Source organism: Miniopterus schreibersii (genome assembly GCF_964146895.1).
Source record: "Miniopterus schreibersii genome assembly, chromosome: 21".
Classification (NCBI taxonomy): Eukaryota; Metazoa; Chordata; class Mammalia; order Chiroptera; family Miniopteridae; genus Miniopterus; species Miniopterus schreibersii.
In genome coordinates, this window is record NC_138123.1 from 2,009,629 (window position 1) to 2,022,894 (window position 13,266).

At 40.4% G+C, this 13,266-nt stretch overlaps 1 protein-coding gene across 2 annotated transcripts in view; it reads left to right on the top strand.

Moving 5' to 3' along the window:
* Nucleotides 1-13,266, top strand: part of KCNT2 (potassium sodium-activated channel subfamily T member 2) — a 103,930-nt gene that overhangs the window by 60,383 nt on the left and 30,281 nt on the right. For both annotated transcript variants that reach the window (XM_081123744.1, XM_081123745.1), the window contains exons 9-14: nucleotides 19-199; nucleotides 1,366-1,530; nucleotides 3,397-3,533; nucleotides 4,040-4,103; nucleotides 4,920-5,028; nucleotides 11,926-12,034. In XM_081123744.1, the coding sequence (XP_080979870.1) occupies nucleotides 19-199; nucleotides 1,366-1,530; nucleotides 3,397-3,533; nucleotides 4,040-4,103; nucleotides 4,920-5,028; nucleotides 11,926-12,034 (765 nt within the window). The remainder of the gene's footprint in view (nucleotides 1-18; nucleotides 200-1,365; nucleotides 1,531-3,396; nucleotides 3,534-4,039; nucleotides 4,104-4,919; nucleotides 5,029-11,925; nucleotides 12,035-13,266) is intronic.

Genomic DNA, 13,266 nt, shown 5'->3' on the forward strand with positions numbered 1-13,266 from the left:
GCACACTTGTGTCTTTAGCATTTGCGGAATCCAGCATCTGGAGCGCATCGGGAAGAAACTGAATCTCTTTGACTCCCTGTATTTCTGCATTGTGACCTTCTCTACGGTGGGCTTTGGGGATGTCACTCCTGAAACATGGTCCTCCAAGCTTTTTGTCGTGGCTATGATCTGCGTTGCCCTTGTGGTTCTACCCATACAGGTAAACACAGCCATGATACGTTTTACAGAAATGCATGACGTCTGATAAAATTAAGTCTTCCATGTTTAACAGAAACTGCATGGTGGTTTATTAATCTAGTAACACATGCTATTATTATACATAGTCGATTCATTAAAATTGTCTTAGAAAACCCTTTTTATGTTATATTAGAAACTCAGAGCTTTTCCCCCCTTCACTCACAACAGACAGCTCCCATCTCATTTCAATTTTTCAAGATGTTTCTTTTATAGACTGAGCATTTATCTATATTAATGACAGGATTATAGGATGGTAGAGTTTTTAATCATAGAATGATAGATCAAGGAAACAAATGTGTGAAGGGTTGATTTCTCTTGATTCCTGAAATATCTAAAAGCCAAACATCATGATGAACAAAAACTGATTACACGTATTAGTCAACTAAAATAAAACCTGAAGATGATATGTAACTATTCTGCAGCATTTTGGCGAGTGGATAAGATGCTTTCGAAGGGACAGAGAAATACAACGAGATGTCAGATAAATAGATACAATCTCTTATTTTTTTCTGCAGTGAGCTTCGGGTGCCCATGGGTGGGAGGGTAGAAACAAGAAATGGCAAATACACATCAAGCGTGTACATTCAATTACAAGCCTTGGCTACAGTGTCTCCAAATATAGTTTATGTAGGTATAAAACTGATCTTCCCAGTCCTGTCCAATCAAGCATGTCTTCTTTCCCAACGGCCCTCCCCAGTTCACTCCACGTCCCCTTCTTACCAGCTGCTATGGAACTAGAATGTGGCCCTGCTGCATGAGCTCTGGGGTGCACCCCACAGAAGTATGTGGATAACATGCCAATGAGACGTCTCCCTTTGACTCAGCCCGTGCAGATCATGGCTGCACACTCCGCTGAACACAAAGCAGGGGCTCAAATCTCTAAATGCCCTGTCTTCAGACAATAGGAAAATCATATTAATGTTTCCATAGAGACCTGAAGCCTCTGGGAGACATTAGCAAACTCTGCAGCAAACATATGAAAAGTCTGATGTTGAAGGAGCACAGATAATTTGGATCTGGATGAGTTCCAACCAAGAAATTGAGGACGCCTAAGTCAACAATGGGTGGACTGCATGGTTTTTATTTTCATGTCTGTGTTTTCCCCCCTCCATGAAAAACGCGTTCCAGTTTGAACAGCTGGCCTCCCTGTGGATGGAGAGACAAAAATCGGGTGGAAACTACAGTCGACACAGAGCTCAAACTGAAAAGCATGTCGTCCTCTGTGTCAGCTCGCTGAAGATTGACTTACTTATGGACTTTTTAAATGAATTCTATGCTCATCCAAGGCTACAGGTACATTTAAGTTATATTGGGCATGATGCTAGTTCCTACCTACTAACATATTGTCAAAGTCAACTAAGGGATGGTGTATCCTGCTTTCCGGAGGACTTTTTTTATGCACTCAAATTTAGAAAGTGTAAATGAGGAACTACAAATATAACCAGGAACACAGAAAAAATGCTGAAGGAATCCACAGTATTTTAGTTTCCTTCTGTAGCCACACTAAAGGGCAGATGGAACTGTGTTAATGCTTCAAAGAAAGGTTTTCTTTGAATTAACATGATTGATGCTTTTCTCCCCTGGATAATGCATAAATGATACTTTTATGGAACAGTGAAATTGAACATAACCTATAATAAAACAATGAACACATCACTTCAATACCATCTGCGAGCTTGAACCTGTCAATTTTGTCAAGTATTGCTGATGGAAACATGAAGTCTAGAGGTTCTGCTTTTTTTTCTTTTGTTTTCTGGAGTGTGACTAGGTCCTATTTAAAGTAGCAATAAACGACCGAAAAATCGGACGATAACTCGTTGAATTAAGAACACGGACTCACAAAAATCTCTTCATTTGTCTGTGCAGATAAAATGCTCAGATGCTTCTTACACTTGCTGCAGTACTGGGCCAACGTGAAGTTAGGTAATCTTTGCAGCTTAAAGATTAGTTCCATCTAGACAGCAAAGAACTACTTGAATGTCTTGTTTTCCTTCAGTAAATTTGTGTCAAAAGGTTGGACAATTCTGAGATCGAGACAGTACTGAGTATATCTGACTATTTCTCCCTGAAATAGACTTTTTTCATGAATACTTTGGAGAACTTTTTAAATACAAATTTTATATATAAAAGTATTATAAGTGATACCTAAATTATACAATGCATTCTTTTGGTTTTATATAAATTAGATTATTTTTTTTAGAAACTCCCTATTTATTTGTTGGTTTTTTAAATTTTCATATTAAATAATTTCAGGTTTGTTCATTATAACATATAAAGAAAATCCATCTGGGAGCAAGTCTGATCCCTGGTAATTTATTGATACTATCCTAGTATCAACATGGAGAATTCTTAAAACTCTAAAAAATTTCACTAGATATATTTTGGAGTGGTAAAATGATGACTGTTTCCCAGAGAATTGTAATCCCTATAGATCAGTTGTTTTTAACCATTTCATCACAAACAATTACCTTCATATTTTCTCTAAGGGGCCATTATTTTGAAATATTTTGATCTCAAACTCTTAAATTACTTTGTCAATATTACCAATATTTTTACAAACCCATATCCACTCAGATATCAGAGAATTTTCAATATTACCAGTTCATCATATTACAAAGTGATAATCACCATCACAGTTCTTACCCTAAAAGTAAATATTTAAAGTATGAATTGATACTAAGCATTTTTGCCTGACATGCAATGTATACAGGTTTGTCCCCCCAAAATACATATACACTTCAACAGCCGATAGCTCAATTTTGATAATGAAATGTATTTTAATAAACACTACCTTTATAATGATTCAAAGTGTATGAATACATTTTGGGGGGACACCGTATCTTTTAGAATCAGCCTGAAACTGAAAACTTCAGAGACTGGAAATATATGCCGAGTATAGCCCTGAGCACCTTCTCTTCGTGGTACCAGTAAGATTGGGAAAGATCAGGGTGAATGTATTGATTGATGAGATTTATAGGCCTCAGTTATGCTTCTGTCAGTCTTGTGCTATGTGATCCATGCCCAGGTTTAAACGCCAGCTTTCATTCATGAGCAAGGGCTCACTTCCAGTGTGTCGCCTTCTGGGATGTCCTTAGACACTGTGTGTTGCATGAACCAGCATCACTGCTCCTGTGCCATCTCCCTCTCTGTTCTGAGCAGGATTATTACGTGGTGATTCTGTGTCCTACGGAAATGGACGTGCAAGTTCGGAGGGTGCTACAGATCCCCATGTGGTCACAAAGGGTCATCTACCTTCAAGGGTCCGCCCTTAAAGATCAGGATCTGCTGAGAGCAAAGTAGGTACCCCTCCCCCTTAATTTCCCGTCTTCCCTGCTTGGTATCACTGCCCTCCTGCAGGCTTAGCCACGGTCAGTGTTGCAAGATACCTTTCAGTATCTTTGAATACAGGCTTTTGCCTCAGTCCCAGCGCTGGTCAGATGGAAAGGTTGAAAATATAAAGTCAGCGTGTTTGCGCCTGTTCCTTGGGGCAGAGCTGGTCAGCAGAGCTTGTCCACACAACACAACGAGTGTGGCGTGGTGTGATTGTGTCAGGCTGTCAGAGAGGAGCTGGTGGCCAGACGTGTCCTTGGACTAGTCTCCAGGTCCCTGAACACTGTTTTTATTCCGCAAGTAAAAATCTTGGGCTCACTATTCTGTGAAATGCTGGTCTGAGTCAGGGCCTAAGTTTTAGAGTTTATATTATGTACTGGGCAGAGCAGGACAGTGAAGACGTTCTGTTTTTCAGACAATACGTAGATATTTCAGTGTGTGATTATCGGTGTGATTTTCTGTCTGCACCCAGGATGGACGATGCTGAGGCCTGTTTCATTCTGAGCAGCCGCTGCGAGGTGGACAGGACGTCCTCTGTAAGTTTCTAAAATCTCCGCTGGTAACCTTTACTTTTCATTTTTTAAAAATATGATTATTTTCTAATCTGCCGGCACCAAAGCCCAGTGACATTAAAATTTCCCTAAAATAAACGAAGCGAACATCTGCGAACTATCTTTGCCACAATGCACGTGCAGTTGGATCATTACCAGTGTCAGGAACGTGCTTTTGAAGGCGTCTGTACTGATCCTGGGGCTTCCCGTCCATCAGAGTGAAACGAATTCTAAATACACACTTGTGATTACATTTTCCCAGCGGTCGAGTTGGCCGTGCTTTCTTTTTGCTGTTTTAGGTTGCTTCCCCCCCTCCGAATTTCCAAAGTCAGCTATATATTATAGGTGTCCGTGGCCACTAAGGATCTCCTTTTGGTAACTGTTAGTTGTGCATTTACTAACTGCACTTACTATTCCATCACTGGCTGATTTACTGACATATTCAGATGAGGTTTGCAGGTCTCAGTTCATTCAGCTGCAAATATACAGTGAGGCCCAGGGATATAATTCTTTGCTGAGCACCAGCAACTCCTCATGAAGTAGCCTCTCAGTGTCATCTTCATTCACAGCCAGGGTGACCTGTGCCATCTCCACCACAACCTTGCTGAGTTTTGCATCTCTTGCTCCACAATAGTATGAACGATGTCACTAGACGGCGGGAATTTTTCAGCTCTGTCATAACCTTTGGGGACCACCGTTGCATATGTGGGCCATCGCTGACCGAAATGTCGTTATGTGGTGTGTGACTGTATTATCCACTGTCCAACTTATCTCATGACATTTCAATTTCGATCGTTTCAGGACCACCAAACGATTTTGAGAGCGTGGGCTGTGAAAGATTTTGCTCCGAACTGCCCTTTGTATGTTCAGATACTGAAGCCTGAAAATAAATTCCACATCAAGTTTGCTGGTAAGTTCCGTCTCCAGCGAGAGCCTTTGGATTTTCTCAAACTCCCACTGAGATGGCGACAATTATGTCTCTGAAGTTCGCGGCAACTTACTACATTCATGTCTCTACAGGACAGAAGGGTTTCCTTTTGTTATTATCTGCTTGTTGTAAGAGAATTTATCCATTTTAAAATGTGACAAGACAATGTGTTGGGATGAATCTTTACTTTGCTATATAATTTGGTGATCTCAGCAGTGAAGTTACTGGATACTTATTAAGTCTGAACAGATGAGCAGTGATAGTTTGTGCACATACAGACACAGGCTCCAAACGTTATACCTATTAATTTATACTCACGTTTACACATAGATAGATAATACCTTGCTATAGATTATTTAATACACATATAAATTTACCATTTAATTTGGGGGTAGATTTTGAAACCAATTCTAGAGAAAGAATTGCCAGAGTTTCTTTACACCTTTTTCCTAAACTGAAAATTAAAAATAACAGTACCTTCTTTGTAGAAGACTATGTGAAATTAAAGTATTCCATCTATTATTTCCTGTTATACATGTAATTAGCACTCAGGGAATGCCATTTTTTTTTTTTTTTAATCTAAAAGACCTTTGCAACTAAGCTGCCTTATTTTTATTATTATTTGGCTATAGAAAAATTTCATGCTGATAATGACTACTATGATAAGATTTTTAAAAAGGTAGTAATGACATAGCACTAGGCCAAGTCCTAAAAATAAGAGATTAAATCTGAGTGCCACCGCTTAAGATTAACTAGGCAAACTGGTGTTCTCAGCCCCCTTTCCCTCTCCTATTAAATGGTCATAATACATATGACGTCTCTATTCCATTGGTTGGGATGAGCAGGAAGGATTAAATAAATAATATCTGAAACATGTTAGGTATTTAATAAGTGGATACTGAATTCATTGTAATTTTAAAAGTGTTATAACTAAAGCTCAGAACAGACTTTAGCTTTCCCTCCCTTCTTTAGCATCCCATGGTCTGCTCCCAACAGATAGGTCAGAATCACCGAAATACTTTACTTTTCCAAACAGAAAATCACAAAGACTGTTTGCATTGACTTTCTTTCACATGCCTCCTTTTCCATTATTTTGACAAACTCATTGAGAGGAGGGAATATTTAAAAATTCCACCCCGACAGTTTATCCCAGTGTTTCTCACGATGGCGTCTGCCTCCTTTTATGGCTGAGATGACCACATCTCAGAGGAGCTCCTTTTATATCATGAAATGATGAACGCACCCTGGTTTCCTTAAAACGCCATAAAAGCAGTTTAGAGAGAGGTATCGACTCTTTTAATAAAAAGCCTTGAGTGAAGTTAGCAGCAGAACTCTCCTCTCCAGTTAGTCAGCTGAATCTAAAGGAACTTTGCTGTTTGTCTCCTAGTGAGACGAAATTACTCAAAAAAAAAAAAAAAATCAGTGGAGATGAATCTGTTATGGGAGTAAATTAATTGCTAAATTTAGATTAACAGTCTACTCGCCCCCCCAAGTAAAGTGTTTGTCATCCGTGAATAGTCAGTTCTCTTCGCTTGTCAATGGAGTGTCTTCCCACGAGTGGCTCCTGTGAACGGCTCCCGTTTCATTTCCACAGTAAGAAGCCAACGTCACACTTGTCCGCTTGCACCCGGGGGGGAGAGGGTGACAGTGAGTTTGCAAACAGGCCGCAGTGCGCTGCGGCCTCACTGCCCGCGCTTGGGTTATGTCATCTCCCAAGGAACAGAATCTAGTCTAGTCCCTCGACGGAAGGACAATGGGAAAGTGCTGACTCAGTGAGACACCCCCGATGTCACAACTAAACCAGGCCAGGAAGAGCGAGTCATTAGAATAGGAGGAGCTAGTTTGGGAAATAAAAAAACATCAGTTGCAATAGAGTCAAAAGGAGAGGCAGACGTAAATACTTTTTAACACTAATCACTGACAACACTGTAAAAGCATATTCTTCTGAGAGTGGGTAGCCGTGGTCACCATTATAAAAACAATGTTGTGTAAAATCCACACACACACAAATCCTGGAGAAATGATTTACTGAGAAATGAAGGTCGCCTCATGCCGTTTGGCCACCGTCTAGTTCTCACTGTAACACCATCCACTCTAATGCCTCACTTTTTCCTGCCCAAGAAAGAGAGTGGAAAAATATCTCCAAGCGACATAAATATTGGAAATGATCTGAGCTGTTTCTAAATACCATATGTGTGTGCAAGGCTTGACTTTCACCAAATGCTGAGGTGTGAGCTTCTCCTGCTGAATACTTTCTTCATTTCCCATCTGACACCCACACTGACATCATTTCAAGCTCCATCCTTACAACCTGCTTAAGAACAAATGCTTGAAATCATATATGTGTATATATTTATTGATTTCAGAGAGAGGGAGGGGGAGAGAGAGAGAAACATCGATGCTGAGTCATTGATCGGCTGCCTCCTGCACGCCCCCTGCTGGGGATCGAGCCCGCAACCCGGGCCTGTGCCCTGACCGGGAGCCGAACCACAATCTCCTGGTTCATAGGTCAACACTCAACCGCTGAGCCATCCTGGCCGGGCGGAATCCTATATTTTAAAGTAAAAATACCAACACTTTGAAAATTCTCCGATGTTATTTTTTATTAAAATACAGTTGTTATATGAGGTTCGGGTATACAACATGACTTGACATTTATATACCTTGTGATGTGATGGCCACAGTAAGTCTAGTCACCATCTGTCACTGTACAAAGTTACCACGATGTTATCGACTACATTCCCTGTGCTGTTCATCGCAGCCCCGGGACTTATTTATTTTAGGACTAGAATTTTCTGCCTCTTATTTCCCTTCACCTTTTTCACCCATCCTACCCCCACCCCCGAAAACCACCAGTTTTTTCTTTGTATCTATGACTCTGTTTGTGTTTGGTTCATTTATTTCTTTAGATTCTACATATGTGTGAAATGACACGTTATTTGCCTGTCTGACTGATTTCACGCAGCACAATACCCTCTAGGTCTGTCCATGTTGTCGCAATGGCAAGATTCCCTTCCCTTTGATTTCTGAGTAATACTCTGTTCTGTGTACCACAGACCCAACGTCTCCCCTACCCTCCTGTATCTTGGCAACTGTAAACAATGTTGCAATGAACAGAGACACGCGTGTATCTTTTCGAATTAGTGTTTTCACTTTCTTCAGATAAATATTCAAAAGAATGAGTTCCTAACAGCAGGATTAGCGAGCAATCGAAGATGGACAATATCATAACGGGATGTTTTCCTAATGTAACGTTGCCTCAGGTCATACTGTGTAGGAACTTAATAACTTCATATTGTACACACAGAGATGTGTGTGTGTGATTGTGAATTAGGCTTTAGCGAAGAACTGGGGTGCTGAGAGGTGATGAGAGACTACTGGAAGTTTTAGGGAAGGGTATAAAATATTAACTTTACATAACATAGTAACTTCAGGGAAAATGTGGAGTGGACACGACTGAAAGGACCCCTTAAGAGCGGTTATTTAGGGAGCTATTATAGCTGTTCAGAGGAGAGACACTCAGGGGCCGAGCCAGCGTGGTGATCATGGGCTGCAGGGCGACAACAGGCCGTGACTCATTTCCGATGCTCCTCAGACCGTAATCCATCGACTGCGGGCACCGAAGGACAGCGAGGAAGCATTTTATTTTCTCTTTGCACTTCTCTTCTCCTTTTTGATATCTTCACACTTAATATAAATTCTATTAGCAGTTCACTAATTTTTAATTGTTTAGATGTTCGTTTTACTCTAGAATATAATGTTCTTTTTTAAAAAAAGTGTTTATTGATTTTTAGAGAGAGGGAGGGAGAGAGAAACATCAATGGTGAGAGAGTCACTGATCGGCTGCCTCCTGCGCGCCCCCTGCTGGGGCCGTGGCCGGAACCCTGGGCCTGTGCCCCGACCGGGAATCGAACCCTGACCTTTTGGATCCCAGGTCGATGCTCAACCACTGAGCCACACCGGCCGGGCAGAATATAAATTTCTTAAGTGCTTCATATCTCCAGTGATGGGCGCTGAGCTTGACTCAGAGTATCTCCTTGCTATAGTATCCAGGGTATATTATAAGATTTAGGAACTTCAAAGACCCAGTGAGAATGTGAAAAAGCGACACAGTAATTGGGCAAAAGAAAAGTGATGCGAAACTGTGTGACACAGGTTTCAAAAGGAAGTGAAGCTCTCTGTTAATGTATGTCCATAAACATTCAAATATTCGCCTACCTTTTTAATTTAATTTTTAAAAAAACACTTGTACACTTTCTTCACTTTCAACGGACATATTCTGGATTATCCTTGAAACCTGAGTTCCACCAGCACTTCCTTGGGGAGGCTTCTCTGGATGCCCTCAGGCAGGAAAGCTGTCCTCTGAAAGCTTCTGTTTGTTTCCCTCACAGCATTTATTACAGGGAATTTGCTCCTCGTAAATCTACAGATCTTTCCAAATCCCTTCGAATCAGGCACTCAAGTCATTTTCGTTCAGCTCCCTGTTTTTATGGTGTGTGATTGAAAAATAACAAAATTGATTTCAAGGCCAAGCCTGGCTGCCTCCCTCCCAAGCTCCCTCATTAAGGGGCGGGTGTCTGGGGAACGTGGTGGTCACACATTTCCAGTCACCACTTCGATTTAGTGACTGTCTGAGTCGCACGTCCATCTGGGAGCAAGTAGTAACCTTGAAAGAGGCCTCCGGAGAGGGTGAAACCACTAGAATACGTCACTTATTTTAATGTGCTTGGTTAATCGGCTTTAGAGTTTCGTATGGCTTTTGTGAAGTTCTTTGTAGGCAGCTTGAATTTAAATTAATAATGGATTTGGGGAAGTTACTTCTGGACAGCTGAGGTTTAGCTACACAGACATATATATATTTAGTGAGGTTTAATGATATTTATATACACACATACATATACATATATCTATCATTTAAGATAAAAGGTGAAATATTGTTTGGCATTATTGTTATTTTACTATTAAGGTGACTTAATAACTACTATTATCACTCACAATGTCCATACCTATCTAATAAGGAAAGAATACTTTTGGTTAGAACCTAATAAAACCAGACTTCTGAGGAAAATTGTTCTTCATAAAATATTAAGACTGCTGTTTTTCTGACATGTTTAAAGGAGATTAATAAAATTAAAACTGTTCTGCTCTAGAGTTCAGGAAACAATTCCCCTTTTGAGCATTTAATTAGTATGACACTTAAAAACATTTCATCATTAAAATAATAGAAAGATTCAAACACAGACACACACATTCACCGACGGGCTGTTGTATTGGTTAAAGCAACAGGATCAAAGTGAAACCCGATGGTGAGAGAGGATCTGTTTTCCTCCGTGCAAAGGAGCCATTTTCGTAGACAGCTGCCCACTCACGCTTATGAACAGAATCTAATCAGCAAACAATACGTGAGATTTTATAACACGATTTGTTCAGTTGGTCTCTATCGACTACCCCCACTCCCGTAAAATAGAAACAAAAACATTCCATTTTAAAAAATGGACCCTGCTTTGCATTTCTGCTTAAAAGCTCTTTTTCAGAGGGTTTTTGATTTTTCTGTAAATCAACACCCAGGACAGGGTTGGTCTAGTGCATTTCCACTGCTGCTTACAGCCTTCCTGAGGGCGGTTTCCTAGCAACTGCACGGAAGAAGCTTCTAGTGCATTAACTCACCCAGGAGCTCAGAAAAGGCTGGGAGGCAGACTTAAAAAAAAAAAAAATCTGACTTTCTAGAATGTAATTAACAATTTTATTTTCCATAGAGCAAAAGGGACTTGAGAATAGATGTGATTCATATCTACCCATAAATCTGCATCCTTAATTATCATTGCTTATCTTAAAAGCTTTGAAATTAAAAATAAGAGAAATGACAACACAGAAGAAACCGAGAATCTCACAGAATCCTATTATTTTGAAAGTCCTGCCTATCATTCCTGCATGAAGCTATGTCCTTGGGCTGAGCAGCATCACCCCCACCGACGGGGCCTCGCCCGCCCCGTGTCACCATCTCTAGCACTTCCTCTGAATTTTATTGTTGAATTTCAGTAGCCACTCGGGCCCTGTCGCCTTTTGAGTTTACAAATTTAGGTCTTGAGATTCAAGTACAATTCAAATTTAAATGGATTTCAGCATTCATTGTCACCGATCGACAGTATAGCTGTTTTGTACAAAATCGATTCCTTAGTGTTATGCAAATATTGCCCGACGCCTCTTTTAATAACTACTTCCCAAGCCTTTACACTGTGTCACAGTGAATTTGATCAATCAATACTGTTCTCAATCGTATGATTTTATCTCATCCTGTTCAGTTATCAGAACTGACGGAGACTCTGAATAGTCTCTGAGGTATTGCCCAGACCAGGCCTCAACCCTGACGTGCGTCTCACCCACCGCACAGACGAGGCACAGGACAAGGAAATCCTGTAACAAGATGGGCTGCCAATTCTGTTAAAGACAGAACTGGGGTTAGGCACCCCTTCCCTGGCAGCCCTAACTCATAGTCTAGGACCCCCTTCTAAATTTTATTTTTCAGTTACAGTTGACATTCAGCACTATTCTGTATTAGTTTCGGGGGTGCAGCACAGCGGTTAGACAATCCCATACTTTACAAAGTGTCCCCCCTGATATCCCAGTCCCCACCTGGCACCACCCACAGTTATCACAAGATTATGGACTATTCTCTGTGCTGTATTTCTCTCTCCTAAGAAACATTTCTTTCCTGGGGAGAAAATTACACAGGTAAAAAATAAAAATCTCAAAAACAAGTGTGTTTATATTGACACTTTTGTCATTTGACTCATTGGTTGTTGTTGTTTTTTCCTATTATTTTAAAGTATTACCACCCCAAGGTAAATTATTCTAATTTACCTGTTTTCTCTCAAACAGATCATGTTGTCTGTGAGGAGGAGTTTAAATACGCCATGTTAGCCTTAAACTGCATATGCCCAGCCACATCTACTCTCATCACACTGCTGGTTCACACCTCTAGAGGCCAGTAAGTATATTTTCTCTTTAAGATAATGCATTTTAAATTATTATTTTTTTAAAATAAGTGCAGTTCTGTGATTTGGAAATATAGCATGCCCAGGTAAAGGCTAGATGTGTGCCTAGACTTGTATATCTGTGTTATCTTCGTCTGATGGAGAGACAGACAGACAAATATAGGCCCGTGAAGGGGTCCAAGACACACACAAATTGACAGTGATTGTCTGGCTCTTCCAGCTAATCTTGAGATAACTTGTTCCATCCTGAATTCTAAGTGTCTACGTCATTCGTTAGTCCTACGATTGGGGGGTTGTTTTTAATTTCTAGGTTAATCCTTAGGAAATAAAACACCGAAGAACATGGTGATGACAGTCACTAGGGTGAGATCTTAAAGCTGGTGTTTTTTGTTTTGTTTTTTCTATTTGAGGTAAGTTTTTAGTCTTAAAGCTACCTGTACACAACGGAGCTCTAAATAAAACTTTTCCACTATTATACAGTGACGACAACGTGGTAGGTAAGATTAGCTGAGGTAGCATAGAAGAAATCACCTTTTATGTGCGTTTCCAGGGGATGGGGGAAAAGCTCTCACTTACTTTGTAGAGTTTCCTAAAACACAGAAGCTGTTTTTGACTTGGATGATCAAGGACAGTCCCCACACTGACTTAAGGAGACAAATATCACACTGCATTTTGCAACGTTTCATAGTCTTTACTTGGTATTTCAGACAAAAAGTTGATTTTTCTAATTAAATGTCACTGTGGTCTCTTGTGGTTTGGATTATTGAAATTAACTTAATTGATAGCTATTTAAGTGAAGTGCCAATTCAAATAAACCAAGGAAAAGGGAAGTTCTTTCTTGCGATTTAATCCTAGATGGGATAAATTGTTAACTGAAAAACAGGAAATGCCCTGCGGTATTTTTAAGCAAATTTTACTCTTTCCTTGAATTATGTCTCTGCTCTCTCGAGACCGTAGGCGTTTCCCAGAAACGACTTTATTAAAGTTTGGAACAGAAATATTTTTACCCTGTACGTTTAGAAGCCTTTCATCTGTTGATGGAAAGGAGGGAACAGGGTTGTGAATGGAATTGTTTTTACTTGAAGAAACACTGAGGTATTGTGACGTCAGCACTGTGACGCAATTAGATGAAATCCTGGAAACCATCTCGGTTGGGTGAGCGCTCACGGGGCTCACGTGGGTTAATCATTTGCTGCACCGCCCGTCACAGGATCACAGCCTCCCG